Genomic DNA, 18,900 nt, shown 5'->3' with positions numbered 1-18,900 from the left:
AGTTAACAATTTTCATTATTTAACTATTTTGTTTGAAGTATAAAAATAAAGTTAGTGTCTTACAAGGAGATTATCAAGTTGCGCCCCCCGGGATTTTGTTAAAAAAAATATATATTGTTTGGCATCCCTCCCCGATATACGCGGTACAATAAGTCTTGCCAATGCCCATTAGTTAAACGAGAAAAAAATTATTAAAATATTGCGCGTGTGTAATCTACCGAGACGATAAACCTAACTTCCAACTGTTAGCGTGGTCGTGCGTTGAAGGCGCGCGGCTAGAACGCTAAAGGTCTCGAGTTCGAGACCAGCTTTTTTAGATTTTTTTTTTTTTAATATATGTAATTAAAACGTCGCAACAAATATTTTATTTAAATAAATTAATTCCTAGTATTTAATAAAAAAATAATTATTATATACATATATGTTTAATCATACTTTTAATTCATAAAAAATAAAATACTTTATATTACAATATATTATATTTTATTAAAATAATATATATATCACACATTTCTTTAAACATAATTATTTTTAATAATACTTGGCACTTGTCACATATCATATCATCTTGGGCTAATGGCTCCCACGACGTTGTACGGTGCCGTTTTATCATTTGGAATTCAGGTTTAAATTGCTCGGAAATTTTAGTGAAGCATCTTGAATGTAATGTAATGTAAATAATCCGTCGAACATATAATAATATTTTGCGCAGTATAAAATTTCTAGACTTAGATGTATTTCTTCTTCCATTATCTGCGCAACTTCCATCCCCGCAGGTATAATTATCGGTGAGGTACTGCCACCGTCGTCTACGGCGCCGTCCTCGTCGTGCACGGCACCGTCGTCCACGACATCGTTCTCGTCATTTATATTTAATATTATCCGCCAAGTCTATGTCATGCAATTCTGACAAACTGTCGTGTATATAATTTAAATCGATCGACTTGAAATCTGCGTCTTTTTCACATGTGTAATTGTATTTGCCCAAATTAATAATACAAACGTTTCTGTTTTTCTTACAGTAATTTTTTTAACAATATTAAAAACGTTTCTTCTTTTTTTTTATTTTTTTGTCACTAATTCTTTCTTTTGGGCTGTCAAACTCGTACTAGTCCTTGGCACAATACTCCATAGTAATCTCTTAAAGATTTTTTCTTTGCCTAAACAGAATAGGAACATCTTATAGAGGTGCGCAACTTAATTCTTTTCTTTGAACGTTGCAGGGTGTATAAAAAAGCATTGTGTAGCCTCTATCTAGTCTGTGAGCCGCCAGTTGTGTGTCACTGTCGTACATACTTGAGCAGAGTAAGATTTCAAAACATTAAAAAAATATGTGACGCCTGAGAGTTTGACTCCACATTAAAGCGTGAATATGTCTTACACCGGCTCCACCGACTCCACATTAAAACGTGAATATGCCTTTTACCGACATCATTGACTCCACCGAGCAAGTAGTAAATAAAACGAAAAACCTTTTTTTCGGATTTTTAACCTAAAATGGTACTACAATACATTTGTACACCATGTGCCTCCCATACATAATTCCGTCTTTTGTCGTGCTCACCCACAACTTCCTTATCGCTTTTACACGTATACATTTTTAATTTTTTTGCCAATAACGGTTGAAAAAAGGAAACAAATTAGTATCACATTAAAATATTTTTTCAAATACATTTTGTAATGAATAAACAATATTTTTCTTTTTATCTTTTTTTTCACCGTTTCTTATTCTTAACATTATATACCGACGGCAACGCGAACGGCGCTCATCTCTTATTCCGACCGCAACAAACGCGCTGCTGCTTGCGACAAAAAGCGCGGGCGCCTACTCTCGTGAACGGCCAACGATGAGTTCGCGAACGATCGCAGCGGATCAACCGCTGGTTTGACACCCGTTGCAGCGGATCAATGACGGCGTGCGACCGAACACTCCCGATCAATGGTGGCACGCGACTGAGCTCGCGGCAAAATACGAAAAAAATTATCTCCTCGCGACTATAAAATTCACATCCTCGTCTCGCTCGCGTGTCGTTCTTTACTCTGCCTTACGCGTCGTCGCCTCGTCTCGCTTGATCGCCTTTTCCTTGTTGCGCTTAGGCTAGACAAATTAATTATTTTTCTCAATAACTATTGAGAATTTTTTAAAACGGTAAAGGACTTTTTTACTTATCTCCCCAAGATTTACCTATCCGTATAGGATTTTACACATGGGCTGAGACAGCCTGTATACAGGTCCCAGATCAGTGGACGGAACCGAAAATGGTAGGTAGAACGAATCGAAGTAAAACGAAAAGTCTTCTTTACCATTTTGAAAAATTCTCAATAGCTATCGTAAAAAAAATTAATTTATGTTTACGTAAGAAGGACAAGGAAGCGTGAGTCAAGTGAACGGGACAGGCGAATAGCTAGAAATGGCGTTGTCATCTGTCGCGCTCACTCGCCCACGCTTTCTTGTTTCTCTTACATGTATATAAATTAATTTTTTTCGCGAAAACTATTGAGAATTTTTCAAAATGGTAAAGAACTTTTTGTCTTATTTTGATTAGTTCTATTTACCATTTCGGTTTGGTCCACTGATCTAGAACACCCTGTACACTCTTTAATTATATTTAAATGACACATTATGAATGTGCTTTCTAAAAAAAAAGAAAAAAAATTAATATTAGTGGATGCAGTAGAAATAAAGAATTTAAAAGAATCTTTTTAATTATGTTGTCATATACATGTTACTTTTAAAATAAAATATATACAAACAATTTAGATAAAACTTTTTTAATAAAGTAAAGTCCGATTAATTGTATTACACATAAAAATGTTAAAAAAATATTTTTTTAATATGTTTTATTAATTGTTAATTTTTTAAAGCTATTTTACCGATTATAAACATGATCGCAAAAGATTGGATTAGAACAAAAAGTAATCAAGAGAAAAACATAATGATTCAAAGAGCACAAACTGCACGGATAATTATTATCTGTTCTTACTGTATAATGGGAATACAGTGCATCTTTGTTGCTGTGTTACCTATTTTTGGAAGGACAATGAGATTGACTCCGAATATTACTGATCCGGGAAAACCAATGCTCCTACAAAGCCATTATATTTATGATATAACAGAAAGACCGCAATACGAACTAACACTTATTAGTCAAGCTATATATGTAGTTATCGGTATGATGGCTTACACTGGAATAGATAATTTTCTCGGTCTTCTGATTTTTCATATATGCGGTCAATTAGACATACTCAAGAATCGTTTAGAATGCTTGGATAAATACATCAATTACTACAAAGTATTAAAATGTTGTATAGCAAAACATATTCGTTTGCTCAGGTTCGTTATGTGAAATGTATGTAGTATATACGAGCTCGGGAGTAACGCGTTACTTTTAACATCGTTATTGTTACAAGTTACTCTTTTAGTAACGGAATAATAACGACGTTCCTTATTTAATTTTGTAACTGTTATGGTAACTAAGTTACTTTTTTGTGGGATTAATAACGAATTTAATATTTATTTTTATTCTTACTTTTTAAAATTTATTTTTGAAATTTTACTTTACTTATGACATTTTACATATCACATTTTATATATTTACTTTTCAGTCATCAACCAATACTTATAATTTGTTGTTATTATGGCTTATACACTTGTTCTATTTATCAAAACTACTGCAGTACCTTTTTTCTCTATATTATATAGTGAGTTACGAAAAGCAGAACACCTGTGCAATATCCAAACTAAAAACATCAAGATTATTCTATGCAAATTATCTCTAAATGCGTGACTTATCGCTTCTGACTATTGTCATCTCTACGCGCATTTTAATTGCCATCAGTGGCTCATGGTCCGCTCATGGAAGCATATCTTTGTATTAATTGTGTGGGCAAAAGGCTACTAATAACGTTTTGCGTTACCGACCCCTGCTGGCGATCAAACATCTATCGGCCCAGGACATTGCGCGGTCCCAAATATTGTCGCATTTGGTAGCGCGGGTCGACCATCCGCCCGCAGCGAGTAACACGGGCCGACCATACGCCCGTGCCGCGCATCGCTATAGTTGCTCGGGAGGGGGTTTCCCCTCTCTTCAGCACTCGGGTATATAAACCAACTCGAACGCGTGTCGGTACGTTATTCCTCTTTGGAGAGCACTCCAGAAGCCGATCTACTACGACTTGGGCGCTCCCATGCTTTTCCTCGACCGGGCTCATCCAGCCCTCGACGCCGATACCGCTGACATCGACTAAACTCGGGCGCCCTCGACCTTTCCTCGACCGGACTCACCCGGCCTTCGACATCGATATCTACCGGACTCGAATGCCCTCGAGCCTTTTTTCGACCGGGCTCACCTGACTTTCGATACCGTTTTCTATCCAACTCGGGCGCTCCCGAGCTTCTTTCCTTGAATCGGGCGTACCCGGCTCCGGCTACCGTTTCCGACCCGACTCGGGCGCTCCCGAGTTTTTTCCTCGTTAACCGGGTTTCACCCGTTCCCAGATACCGCGCTCTACCTGTGACCTCTGCGCCGGAGACTCGTGAACGCAGAGATTGTCACGATCGACGCAACCTGAACGACCTTACCTGTATCAGACCAGCGCCCACGAAAGTTTCTACAATCGATACGGCCCGGACAGGCCCCCCTCCTCTCTCTGTACGTTATCGCCAGAGCACCCGTCCATCTATACTCAATACGACTAAGTCACTGCCACCTTTACTTCTGTACTCTCGGGACTTAAAGCTTGATTACACGAAATTATATAACCACAACGGAAAACATATCCTCTTTGTAAATATTAACGTCTAAGAAATATTTTATAGTAAATTAGTATTTGTATTTGTAATAGATTAAACTAATTACAATGAGATGCCCCTGATCGTAAGGGCAGCGCGGTAAATTGCCAAAAATCACGAGTCAATCTGATGACCAGAATGGGCCACGTGCCACCAGGATGATTGCGTGCACGCGCGTTGATTGTTCACATGAAATAAGCGGTTCTTAATTAAAATAAATAATGAGCAAACCGGGCGCGGCGATGTACAAGAGAGTGAGCGGTCAGATAAAAATGAGGCGTATTCCATAAATTGAGCGCGCGTAACAAGAATGCCGTGAGAACGTGCACGAGCACGCTGCCACAGCATGCACGAACAGTGAGGCTGTATCCGTTTTCCTTGAGCCGACTGCGTTATATGTGGATGAGAGCGATTCTCGCATTTTCTGAGAAACACCGCTTGACCACCAGTTACTTCACAATAAGTTAACACCTAAAGAGACAACAAAAAAACTAAGAGAGATTCTAGAGCCGTCTGTGCGCAATGACGTTCGGAACAAGAAGAAAGATTAGAACCGACTAACGCCGCACGTGGCGCGGATTATCGATAAATTACCGGTCCGTGACATGGTGCCATCGCGTAATTATGCGCGACACTAAATCAAAGCGCGGTCTCATTGAGCGGACTCGTTAAATTGCGAACAGTATTTGTATAAAAATGAGTGCTTCAAATAGTAAATGAGTAATGTTACCGCGAGGATGGCAACGCGATAGTAGTCGGTTTTTTCTTACAGCGAGAAGGCGGATGTAAATCCTTTGTTAAGAGCCGATCACGCGGAGACGACGTGGTACGCACGTAGCCGCGCTATGAGATCTGCACTGAGTTCGTAGATGAGTTTTTTAGTAAGTTTTACTATAGGTTGAGGTCTGTATCTTTGATTGTTATCTAGAGTCCGCAATGAGTCTAAACTGCACGCACAATTATATTAATTATGAGGCCAAAACGCTGCGAAGTCTGATGAGCTACTGAGCACGAGGTTCAACACGCCTCGTGCTGCAGGATGATTTCTTCCAAATAATTCTTGGCGTGTTGCACACGGTGAGGATGATCTGGATAAATTGCACAATGAGACAAAGCGATGAGTGATGCGATGAGTAAAAATTCCTGCGAAAAAACACACTGCACTTCGATGCACACGAGGCGATCCTGTGCACAGCTAAAATAACAATGATAAGACTCGAGTCGGCAACGAGGCTTCGAGAATCGGAGGCGATAATCAAACGACGGATCGATATCGATCCGTCGCCGGCGATCGGCCACGAAGTGTTGCCTTGCGGCGGTAACAATACTCATTATGTAATCTTTTAACAGTATTTGATTACGTCTCGGTTTCTGACTGTACCCCGGATTCCGGCGAGCTTTACCCCGGACAAAGTTTCCGTGTTACAATTGGTTAATAAATATATGTTACTTATATAATATATATATCACTTTTCGTTTAATAGGTTTTAATTGGTAATTATTTAAATACACCACAATTTTGGCGACGAGTACTTTTATAATTTGGTAAAATAGTTGCCTAAGTGCTAATTAGTGGAACATTTAACACGTACAGTGCAGTATCGAATTCTACCGTAACCGTGAGCACAGCATCAGAAAACATTTTCAAAGAAACTAGCAAAAAGTGACTATAAGTATTCGTAGTTATGACTGTTATCCAGTTGTGCTATGTCCGACCCTAGCTCTAGTCTCCGACAAATTGATTATGCAAGAAAATCTTGGATTTATAAACTTACAAAACCAAAACTCATTACAATTATAAAATGACTAAAATTACCAGCCAGTGACGATTCAACAATTAACAAACATCGCTGAATTTTAAAATTATACATTCTCAAGGTGATGGCACAAAGGCAGCAACCCGATATTGTGATATTGAAACCAATAAATAACAATACAGAGGACCCAACCAGTAACCTAATTAACTAACCAAAGGCTTTTCATACAATGGCTGGAGAAAATAAAAATATTAAACTTAAATTTCACTTAGGAAAAGATGATTGGGAGTTATACACCAAAAAACTCCAATTATATTTCCTTGCAAACAATATAACTCCAGAAAAGCAAGTAGCTGTATTATTAACCAAAATAAGTGCTGAAACGTATTAATTTATTCGCGATTTATGTGCGCTAGCCAAACCAAAGATAAAACATTCAATAAAATAGTGAAACTTATGAAAAATTACTTGCAACCGAAACCTTCAGAAACAATGAAAAGATGCACTTTTTATCAAGCGCACCAAGCACCGACGAAAACAGTGGTAAATTTTACCGCAAAAATGAAAAGCCTGACAATCAATTGCAATTTTAGGAACTCAAAAATCGCATTACGTGATTAATTTGTATGCAGGTTACGAGATTATCTTACAAAGAAGATACAATTTTGCGAAGAAAATCTAACTTTCAAATCTGCATATAAAATAGCAGTAGCCATTGAAACAGCGGAAAAGAATGCATTATTAACGGAAAAAATGTCTAAGTCAACGGACAATGCAAGCATAAATGTAGTTCAATCAAATTTTCAAACGAGAAAACTAAAACAGGCTACCTTAAGTGTTACGTCTGGAGCCGTTTTCCTTGAGCACTTGCTTTCTTGGCAAACATTACTTTAATAAAACTTTGACAAAACTAAGGTCCACAAGCATAGAGATAACACACTATAGCAAACAAAGGCGTCACCAATCAAAATTATTAAAAAAATCTTTTCCCATACTCAATGAGATAACCCGCCCAGTATCCGGAAGTGGGCAACTCATTTCGATTAATAATTCGGTCGTAAAACTTAAATTGGTTTTATTGCATTCAACTCCTTGAACAGTACGCTTTAGGCTAATCAGAGAAAAATCGTAAAACGAAACAAGGGACCCCATAACTGCTGACAATTAGAAAAATCATCCTGCATCGCAAGGGTACGGTCGCTGTGACCCCTCGATTTTATTACTCCGGATAAAACATACGGAGAACTTGTCTCTGCCATGAAAATTTTAAAAGAATAAAATCAGATGAAGACATACAATGAATCCGATCTAAAATTAGAACACAAAGAATTGCCGAAGCAAGCCGATGTTGCGCAACGATCACTAGGAGACATAATAAAAAAATGATGCCTAGCAACAGCTAAGAAGCGTCAAGGCTGCTAGTGTCATAAAAATTCCAAACAATGACTCAGAATTAGAGCAGAATGCGGAAATTAGAAGATGAGACAATACCCCCTCTCTTTGATTTTTTCGGCTATATAAGCCTCGCGCTTTTAAACCGAAAGTATTAGTAGTTTCTTAACCTAACGACAGAAGTTTAATTTATTCCCCATTTGATATTGATTCGCATTTATTCCCTTCTAAATCTCAACCTCCTTCAAAACCTGAAAATTACCATCCGTTTGCAGATTTAGATTTTTCTACCTCGATATCCCGTCAACCTACCGTTGCTTCTCACCCCGAAGAGAATTGCTCTACCTTCGATCCCAATAATAATCCACCGAATTCTCGATTCTGTGAAATATCCTCGAGTTTCTTTCAAACCGAGAATTATCAATATTCGCTTAACCGAAAAAACCCAGCGTGTTGCAATTGCGAATCTCAATTTCCACGCTGTGCTTTTCATATGTGTGGTTATCAAAACGAAAGGAATTTCAAATTTCGTACATCGTTTCCTTGCTCGTCATGTTCCTTTTCATACAAGCAGCCTGAAAGAAATTGTATTTGGACAGGCTCTCATCATATTCATTATAACAACCGAGCAGAAATAAGCAATTGTTCTATTGAGTCAACCCATCCTCCATCCCTTTTTCCTAGAGCCTCTCATTTTCCTCATTTAACCCCGCCCTGCCGACACTCTCACGCACACTGCCACTCACACATTCATAAAAAAAACCATATGTAAAGTCACTCATACCGAAAATTTGTACACCCGCGAACATATACAAACATTTACTATATAATTTTATTTAAAATAAGAAACAAATTTATAATTGTAAATCATATTCATTCATTAAAACAATAGTTTACCGTGAAAGTGTAATAATTTTTTTAAATTTCAATAAAATCATTCGTCATTCATTTCAACAAACTGGCTCTGGTTTTATTTGCTCAAGGCTTGCGCGGCCCTATCCCAATAAACAAGATTGAATTCTTTTATTAAAAAAGGGCCATAGGCCGCACACGTTTCGGAAAAGGCGTCAAATCGTCTATTAAGGCGTTACCCCAAGATTCGAAACCTTGGCACGTGCGTCTCTGCCGCAACGATACAGTCCCTTCTTTTATATTAGCGGCAATAAAAGTTTTTACTCTGTTGCATCGGTAACCTTCCGATTTTCCTGAATTTTTTCCGACTTTAAGCTTCGGACGTAACATAAGTAATCGAGGAAAAGATGCTCATCGCGGTGCATATTGAGGCAGCAGGTAGGATCGCCGAGTAATAAAGCATCGACTAGTGAGAACACCCAAAACTAAAAGCCCGTTCAATCTGTTATTGTTTCGGTAAAAATAATCACTGAGCAAGAGGTTGCTATTATCGGTTTAGCAAATGCAGAACGTGCAAGCGGAAAGGACATTTTGGTCCAATATACAGATTCCGGCAAGCAGTCGAACGAAGAGAACTCAGATTTTTACAATATTAAGGACAATCCTTGTGCAGTAAGTGACGCAACCAATAACGTAAGAAATACCAATGTAAAAACGGAACCGATGTATTTAACTGTATTAATTATCTGGGTTAATTGTAGAATAAAAATTGACTCGAGTTCTTATGCAGCGATAATATCAAAAAAAGATAAAAATAAGTATTTTTTGAATCTTTAAATACAGAGTGCGGCATTATTAAACACATACGGTAAAGTTGCATTGAAAAGCGAGAGTGTTTTAGAAAACTTAAATGTTAAATTCAAATATCGAAAAACCTTACTTAAAATGAAGGTAATGATGCGTGACGGTCCTATGTTAATCGGTAGACAGTGGTTCAAGGTATTTGGTTTGTGGCCACTGTCACTGAATCCTTCAACAAGTATTGAAAGTTGTAATTAAATTGACGTTATAAATGTAACAAAGAATTTCCTAACAAATTTCCGAAATTGTTTGGACAAGGTCTCGGATTATATAATAAAAGAACATTAAAATTAACTCTTAAAGAAAATGCTTACCCGATAGCATTAAAAGCAAGACATTTATTATTTTCTTTAGCCAGTAAAGTGGAAACTGAAATTAATTGTCTTGTCAAACTACGTCATCTCGAAAAAATTGACGTAAGTGAGTGGGTAACACCGATTGTACGCGTTAGTAAAACGGATGGATTCGTTCAAATTTGCAGAAACTTTAAATTAACCTTAAGCCCCAATTTAGTTAAGAATCGTTTATTGATCCCTTTAATTGATGTCATTTTTATAGCATTTCGAATTGGCCAACCGATTTCTGTTGGATAATTAATTCGATTTGAAGTAGGTGGTTCAGTACAAATAAAATTCATAAAATAAAGTGGTTTTTTATTTTTAATATATTAATTCCAGCAATCTGTGGATTCGAACTCAGTAACAATAACCAATACAATACAAAAAAAAAAACATTTTTGTTCAAATAAAATATATCAGAGAAAAAAAAAAAAAAACTAACAAAAGAATAATTGATATTAAATTAATAAAGAAGAACATTCCAATTAATGAATAAAAAATCTCTCCAAGGAAATCAGAATGTAGATCAACCGTTGTCCCTTATTTGCTTCTAAGTCATTCAACCCGGTATATCTCCTTCTTATGCCGCTAATGGCGGCCTGTAACAAAAAAAACCTCCTTTGTCTTGCCTTTGCAGGCCTGTGATTCCTAGTCACCAAATTTTCAATGCCCTTTTGGCACCCGGGTATTTACAGTCAAAAATTGAGAGCACCTTACGATCTCTCAAGCTCAAAGTCGCCGTACACGTCAAAAAAGGGGTCATCTTCGTGGTGAACTCCCCGTTACAAGATCCTCTCTTGCGGATCCCGAGAAACGCTCTTATCTCACGGATCATTCTCGTCAATCCGTAAGAAGCTCGCCACCCTCGTGTGACGAACCCGACAGTCGACTTGACTCTATCCTTACTTGTAACTCGTATGGAGTAAACCTCGCCCACAATGTAATTCCCAACAAAAGCTTTCTATTCTTATAAATCCGACCGTTCTTATCGACTAACTACTCGCTTCTGTCTTCTTGTCGACACGACGACCACGTGACATCTTTTCAGAGTGACTCACCATTGGTCGCGCCTACTATAAGAAGAGCCAATCAACATATGGCTCTGCCGTCGCCTTTAGTGCGCGACATTCAAAAGTTGAATCATTACTCAACAATTTCACAAATTGATTTAGAGCATGCATACATGCAATTTCCAGTAGACAAAAAGAGCCGCGATTATTTAACAATAATAACACATAAAAGCCTTTACCAATATACTAAAATGATTGAAGGCATTGCATCCAAATCTGGCGATTTTCAACGCAAAATTGAACATTGTCTTGCAGGAATCGACAAAGTAATTCTGTATCTCGATAATATTTTCTGTACCGGCAAGACTAATGAGGAGCATTTACATACGCATTATAAAGTTTTTCATCGATTGGAGGAATACGGATTTAAAGTTAATATTAAGAAATTTGATTTCTTTAAAAAAAATTAGATATATTAGGATTTATGATAGATAAAAAGGGGCTACACAAATCAAAGACTAAAGTTAAGGCAATGACTGAGACTCCTGTCTCAGCCAATAAGAAACAACTCAATTTGTTCATAAGCCTCATTACGTATTACGCTAGATTTTTACCCGATTGCGCTACAAAACTTAAACCGCTTTATGATTGTTCTAAAAATGATACGTTTACATGGACTAAAGAATACGACACGGCGTTTGCATGGATTAAGAAAGAACTAGATCTTCACACGTATTAGCGCATTTCGACCTGAATAAAGAACTTATTTTACCGTGTGATGCTTTTTTATATGGTCTTGCGGCAATTTTATCTCATCGATATAAAGATGGAACAGAGAAAACAATAGCATACGCATCTAAAGTTATTCCCGAAAAAAAATTATCACGTGCGATCATCGATAAGGAAGCGAGTGCTACAGTATTTGGATTCAAGAAGTTTTATAATTATATTTATAAGAAAGAGATAACACTCAAAACTGATCACAAGCTCTTAACTTTTATTTTTGACCCAAAACAAAAAATTCCTTGAATAACTGCTAGTAGATTGCAAAGGTGGGCATATTTTCTTTCCAGATTCTCTTATAAAATCAAATACATTAAGTCGGAACAAAATTCTAATTGCAAAGCACTATCACGCTTCCCTGTCAATGATTCAACGCTAATCTTCACTTACGAATATACCGCGATTAATTATATTAATGAAGAACTTAAAATAATAGATGCTCAAGAAATTGTGAAAGCAACCAGCGTAATAGTTAAGAAAAATTGTTTATTATATTAAAGGTAATTGGCCAAGCGTAAATATTTTATTAGAAAACGAAAAAAAATTGTATAACAAACGCGACGAGTTAACGGTAGAAAAATAATGTTTCTTATGGGGCTATAGAGTAGTGATACCCGAATCCCTGCAACAACATGTATTACGTGAGATACACGCATCTCATTTCGGAATAGTAAAAATAAAAATACTGGCAAAAGCATATATCTGGTGGCCAAATATTGATAAGGATATCGAAGATGTAGCTGCATCTTGTACTATATGTGCGTGTTACGTCTTCTACTCCACTATTTCTTTTTTCGACGCGGAATTAATGAAATTAGATAAGCAAGAAGTAGACCATAATCCATTGAAAAACAAAGAAGATTTCTAACCTTTCAGAACGAAATTTTGTAACAGGAAATTTTTACTGTTGCCAGACGCAGAAAAAATAATAATTAAACAAAATTGTAAAACCAGCGCCAGCAAACCAGGCAAAAGAAATTCGTTCGGACGTTGCATGAAATAAGATATAACTGAACGTGCCCAGGATAACAAAAATAAACTTCAACCTTAAGAAATGTTTAAGTACACTATCGAACGTCTGACAATAGATAAAAGGGATTTACAAAAAATATCTTCCGGACTTGTAATCGCGCCGTGGATTTTACGCCTCAGAAAAAACCAGGGCTCGGGTGTGCCTCAATTATCGGGGTAAAGTACACGGATAAAAACAATAAAATCCAGGCAACAAAACGTGACCCTTCGGAAGTCAAGAGTTTTTTATATCATTTTTTATATTTGTTAATAATATTCTGGAAGGTTCAGAAGATTCAAGCCCCTGAGGGCGGAGTCACTTATAAACATTTATCCAGACGCCAATGGATATTGGGAACTCCTCATCTAAATTTAAAAAATTTAAGAAACATAGAAAGGATGAAGAACGAATGTCCAATTATAGTGAAAAAGGAAAAGTAAAGGAACGAAAACGACAAATAAAAAATCTGAGTTTCTGAAAATCGGAAACTCAGCAACGATTCTCCCCTTTTCCGAGCTTATAAAATCGTGTGTTCCGGCGGAGAACGCTCTCTTGCTCTCCAGATTTTTTTTTAGTAGAAACAAATAAATCTCGCGCGAAATAGTGCCACATTCTCGTCAGATCAAAGCTCAAGACATCTCATTTGAAAGTAAGTCCCATTTTTATTAATTCCTATTCATTGTTTCCACAAGTAATTTGAATATAAAATAAATAAATGTTTTTTCGTGGTTCAGGGAGTTACAAAGGGGAGGCATGCAATTCTGTAAATTCCGGATCTCATCCTAATTCGCTGAGTTTTCGTCGCACATCATGTCTTGCGATTAGTGTCACCGAACATTCTGCTGCGATAAGTCGCTAATAAAAGTTCGAGTGATGCGTCACGAGTGATTGAGTCGGTGAGAATTTCGGGGGATGAGAGGAAGAAATCGGTTGAACAGACGCAGCAAACTCCAGAATTTTCTCCCCTTTCCACGACATTATTCTATTTGAAGATTTTCTTTTTAAACAATTAATTGAAATTTTAGTGGAGTCAAAGAATCGAAATACAATAGAGAAAATTGGGAATCGACGAAACCGGAAAATTAAAAATCTGCGAGAACTGGTCCGCCGGTTCTTCATACCGTTTCTTTTCGCGGGGGCGCCAAGAGAGATACCTCCAGCCGTCGCGAAGAACTCAGACGAAGACAGACCGTGGTCTCTTTTTCCACCCGACCTTCCGTCATCTCCTATTCACGGAGAACCGAAACCATTTTATCAAATAATACAGATAGAATCACCCGACACCATCGATCTCAAATGCTTCGACTCTTGAGAAATTCCGCCACACAACTCCGTCACACTCTCCTTTGCCTACTCTTAATCCCCCTGCTAAGGTCGGGTTGGCATATCCTGTCAGTCCTCCCCTAAGCAACAGCAGTGACCTTTTTTATCCTCCAGGTAAATTTCTGAATTATTCTCCACCTCTTTCCCCGTGTACTCTTCCTTCTAGATCTTTTCTTGAAACCGAGGAAGTCAATTTCTTAGTGGAGAACTTCGAATTTCTACTGGGTCTTGACTTCCCGGATCCTCTTCCGTCACCGATCTCCAGTGTCGAGTTTTTCAAGGAGCAACAGGAACCAAGGAGAATCGTAGATCATCTCCTCGAGCTCCTGCGGAGGACTTGCACTCCGTGGACGGATCCCATCCTAGAAGGGGTTTGCTCTATAGGCCTCGACCATTTCGATCCCGAGGAGATCAGGAGGCAGGTTAGTGCCGCGTCTTCTGATGAACATTTCTTCATTCACTATCTAGGGGCGGAATTTTCTTATTTGGCGCCAATTAGGCTTTTAGACCAAGTCTTTCCGCGATCGACAGCGCGGATTGTAGAGATTATCGAAGTAGAACTTGAGTAAAATTAAAGGTCGAAATAAACTGTACAAACATACACATTTTTATATCACATGAAAAATCAATAAATAAAATGCATTGTCATATTTTAATCCAAAAGAATCCTTTGTCATTTTATGTTATTATTTAATTCAAATCTAATAATTATTATTATTACGTTAAGATATAATTTCTTGTACTAATTTATTTTATTAAATTGTTTTATTTGTTTGCAAAAATTATAATTTTTATTTAAGTAACCCAGTATCCATTTAATTGCGAGAAATCCCCGCAGGTTCTATCCCAGGGAACAAGAATTAATTTTCTTCTCCTAAAAAAGAACCAACCACGCGCTTGTCTAAACCTTTTGCGACTCAAACCTTTTTCTAGCGCGTTATACGCGCGGCACTCCATCGGACGTGTCATGCAAATATCGGTAGTTGCGTCAATTTTAACCCTTCTTTCTACTCTACCTGCTCTTAGCCCATATCTTTGGCTACCCATGAGCGACAATTATTCTTTCCTTTAATATTTTTTTCCTGACGTAACATGCGCAAAAAAGAAAAACACTGCCGAGCGTCCCGTTAACTCCCTTGCCATATCCGAATAAATGTTGGAGTAGAATCCATACGGATTTTTAGACCCATTTCACGGGCATATGTTTATGATAATAATCAAAATTTACTCCAAATCCGGAGATAATTGATATGCACAAAACCACCCAAGCGTCTAATGCAATCATAGAATTTAAGAAAGTATTAATACGATTCGGCTTACCACGACACTTACACTTGTTAGCGTAAGAACGGCGGTTGATGTACCGTCGTTTTTCCCGCGAGCGTTGCGGAAGTTTAAAAAAATATTGTAGGACACACCGCGCCCCAAGTCCTGACCAGGCTTTGGTCCGACGTCTAACTGATGGTCGTCGAAACGATGCCTTTGTCAGGATGCATCATTACACCATTTTGATAACGAGCAACGCTAGAATCGGAAAATGCGTGAATTTTTGGAAACTTTATGCTAAAGCATCCACTACTAGATTCTCGCGATTTATTCTACGGTGGATGTACGGGTAATATCGTAACTCTGGGCAAAATTAAGAATAAGGAAAATTTACGCTATATAATTTTGTGTTTTTTCTATTTACATATCAAAAACAGGCACTTTCTTGATTGAACATCCGGATATTATAGAAAACGCGGGGAGAAAAAGCAAACAAGGACGCGTTCAAGATAAATGAGTAATATATTTAACACACAATGTGCACGCTGGCACGCGAGAATACATACTAACTGCTCGGGCTAGCTCGGAATGCTCGGACTAGCAACCAAAAAAAAACAACTGCTAAAAAACATTGGTCGCGCAACGGTCGGATTTTCGCAAGCACGCTGCCACCGCACGCCGCGACCGTCGCCGGAATCTTACAAGCGGTAACCGCTGTCGTTTCGTTTCTTAACTTTATCGCGCGCTATTTAAATCTCCCACATTCGGCCATTCTGATTATGATATTCGCTTCGAATATCAGTACTCAATATCATTGTCAGTGTCGTAGCGAGCCCATGGCTTCATATAGTCCGATGCAGTCGAAGTCCTAAAGGGATCTTCATGCTCTCCTTCGCGCTGAACTAAATATCTATTATGTCTTAACACTTTAACAATTCGATAAGGGGCTAAAAATTTATCAGCAAGTTTTAAGTCCAAACCTTGCTGGGTACGCTTGATTGCTACTAAGTCATTCTCCTGATATCTCGTCGCGACTATTCTCTTTTTATCAAATGCTCGTTTGTTTTAGATTTTAATAATATTCTTTCTTCGTGGAGGGGAACGCTTCCACGTGATCTATGTGGTAAGTGTCTAGTGGCGTCTTCCCCTTCGAAATTAGACTCAAAAATCCTTCCTGTCTGCCCTGTCTTCGCTCGACTAAGATACAAGGAACACAAGTCTTAACAATTTTTTCAATTTTAGCATCTACATTGAAAATTTAATAATCGTTACATAGAAATGATTTCGTTTTCGCTATTGAAAAGTGGCCTTTTTCGTGCGCTTGTCGAATGATTTAAAACTGCATTATTTTTGGTAACACTATATGCATATCGCCATTAATTTCTTTAAAAAGCAGTCCGCCTCTGACTACGTATCTGTTTATACATTTTTTGTTTGCTTGATCGAAAACCTTTTTGATATCATTGTCGCTCGCTTGCACTTTTATTAATCGTGCAGTTAACTCGGTGTCTTTCCCCTCAGTAAAATTACATTCCAAAATCGGGTTACGACTCAACGCGTCAACGTGACTGTTAAGTCTATCAAAATAAAGATGATTAATCTCTACTTTGTATTTCAGTTTATTTTGTAAATAAATTTCACAAGACAAAGTTTAATTTTGATACTCGCAGAACCACATGTCCGTGCTGTGATATCTCACAGCTTCTTTTATATATTTGTGCCTGAATCGCGACACTAACTGACTAACGAAATTTTTAATGACGATCCGACTGCTTTCGAACGACGGACGCAACTGTGAAGCGTTCGATATCGATATTCGCTCTCTACCGACTGATTGAAATTATATCGTTTGTATGCGTTTTGGAAGATATTCCGGTTTGGCTATTGACAGTATATGTGTTCCTCATAAGAAGCCTCCTGATTGGTTGTCAAAAATCTATGTTTTGTGGAGGCTGTCCCAAAGGCCGTCGCGAATCGATGTTTGTTTAGTCGTCGGCGCCGAGACGGCGACGTCTTTGTTTTTGACTGACGACGGTAATCGGCATGCTATTGTCCCTTCAAATTCTAAAATAGCGCGATAAAATCTGTCTTCACAAGAGCGTCCGGAAGCAATAAACTTTTTCGGATCTTTTCGTCATTTTTTGTTATTGCTTATTGGTCGTGCACGACTGTACATGATTCTATATTATTTCGCATAATACCGTATAATAAGATATGGGTGCGTACGCAACATCCTCCCTCCCGTTGAGAGGAGTCCGATCAACTTATATTTTAATGGTTAATATATTTTATATCGAGTGGTTCGCATTGTACATTGAGTTGTAAGTTTATGTTGACATATTTTATTTTGTGTTTGTCATACGAGGACAATTAATCCACAGGAAGAGGACACAGGTATTTTGTTGCTCTTCTCAATTCGCCGTTAGCTGTTTTGATTGTGGCGGCTCGGACTACCTTATCGTCACCGGGATGCAATTGTATAATCCTTCCTAGCGTCCATTGTGTGCATGGCATATTTTTATCCTTGATTAATACTACGGTTCCATTTTCGATTTTCGGTCCATCCTTCATCCATTTCATGCGTTTTTGTAGTTCATTTAAATACTCAAGACTCCATCTTGCCCAGAAATCTTGGCGTACTTTAGATATATGTTCCCAAATGGAAAGTCGATTATCTGAAACAGAAGTGAAATCTCTTTCCGGAAGAGATGTTAAAGGCTTGCCAATTAAATAGTGAGAAGGTGTTAAAGCAAGCAAATCATTGGGATCGGATGACAAGAAGGTAATAGGTCTGGAATTAAGGATACCTTCCACCTGTATTGTAAATGTATTTAGTTCTTCGAAGGTGAATAATGAATCGCCTACGACTCGTTTAAAATGATGCTTGAACAATTTTACCATAGACTCCCACAATCCGCCGAAGTGGGGGGCTGCTGGTGGAATGAAATGCCAGGATAGGCGGTGTTCAGACGCATATTTAAGTACAAGCTCCTGATGTTTATTTGAATTAAGTAATGCGTATATCTCTCTCAATTGGTTGTTGGCGCCTACAAAATTTGATCCATTGTCAGAATAAATATTTTTTGGTATGCCTCTTCTGGCGATAAATCGGCGTAGAGCTGCGAGGAAACCGTCCGTGGAAAGGTCGCTCACAACTTCTAGGTGTACAGCTTTGATGGACATGCACACGAATATGCAAACATATACTTTAATTCGTGTGCGGTTTCGGTATTTCTTCTCCTTTATATAGAATGGCCCACAGAAGTCGATCCCGGTGTTACTGAATGGAATTGTTTCACATACGCGTGTTGATGGGAGGTTTCCCATTTTATATTCAATTGTGTTAGCAGCAAATCGATGGCATCGTATACATGAACGAATTACCTTTCTCACTTGATTTCGACCATCTAAGATCCAATATTTTTGTCGTAATGTGTATAATGTAGTCTGGATCCCTGCGTGATAATGTTTTTCATGTATCTCTCGAATTATTTTATCAGTCAATTGATGTCGG

General features: G+C 37.9%; 1 protein-coding gene across 1 annotated transcript in view; it reads left to right on the top strand.

Moving 5' to 3' along the window:
• The window catches only part of LOC139111898 (odorant receptor 4-like), a 71,858-nt gene that overhangs the window by 17,861 nt on the left and 35,097 nt on the right, over positions 1 to 18,900 (top strand). Inside the window, exon 3 of the mRNA XM_070672494.1 lies at positions 2,866 to 3,334. Within this exon, the coding sequence (XP_070528595.1) occupies positions 2,866 to 3,334 (469 nt within the window). The remainder of the gene's footprint in view (positions 1 to 2,865; positions 3,335 to 18,900) is intronic.

This window comes from Cardiocondyla obscurior, linkage group LG26, assembly GCF_019399895.1.
Source record: "Cardiocondyla obscurior isolate alpha-2009 linkage group LG26, Cobs3.1, whole genome shotgun sequence".
Lineage (NCBI taxonomy): Eukaryota > Metazoa > Arthropoda > Insecta > Hymenoptera > Formicidae > Cardiocondyla > Cardiocondyla obscurior.
The sequence above is the reverse complement of the archived record's forward strand: the minus strand, read 5'-3'. Positions and strand labels throughout refer to the sequence as shown.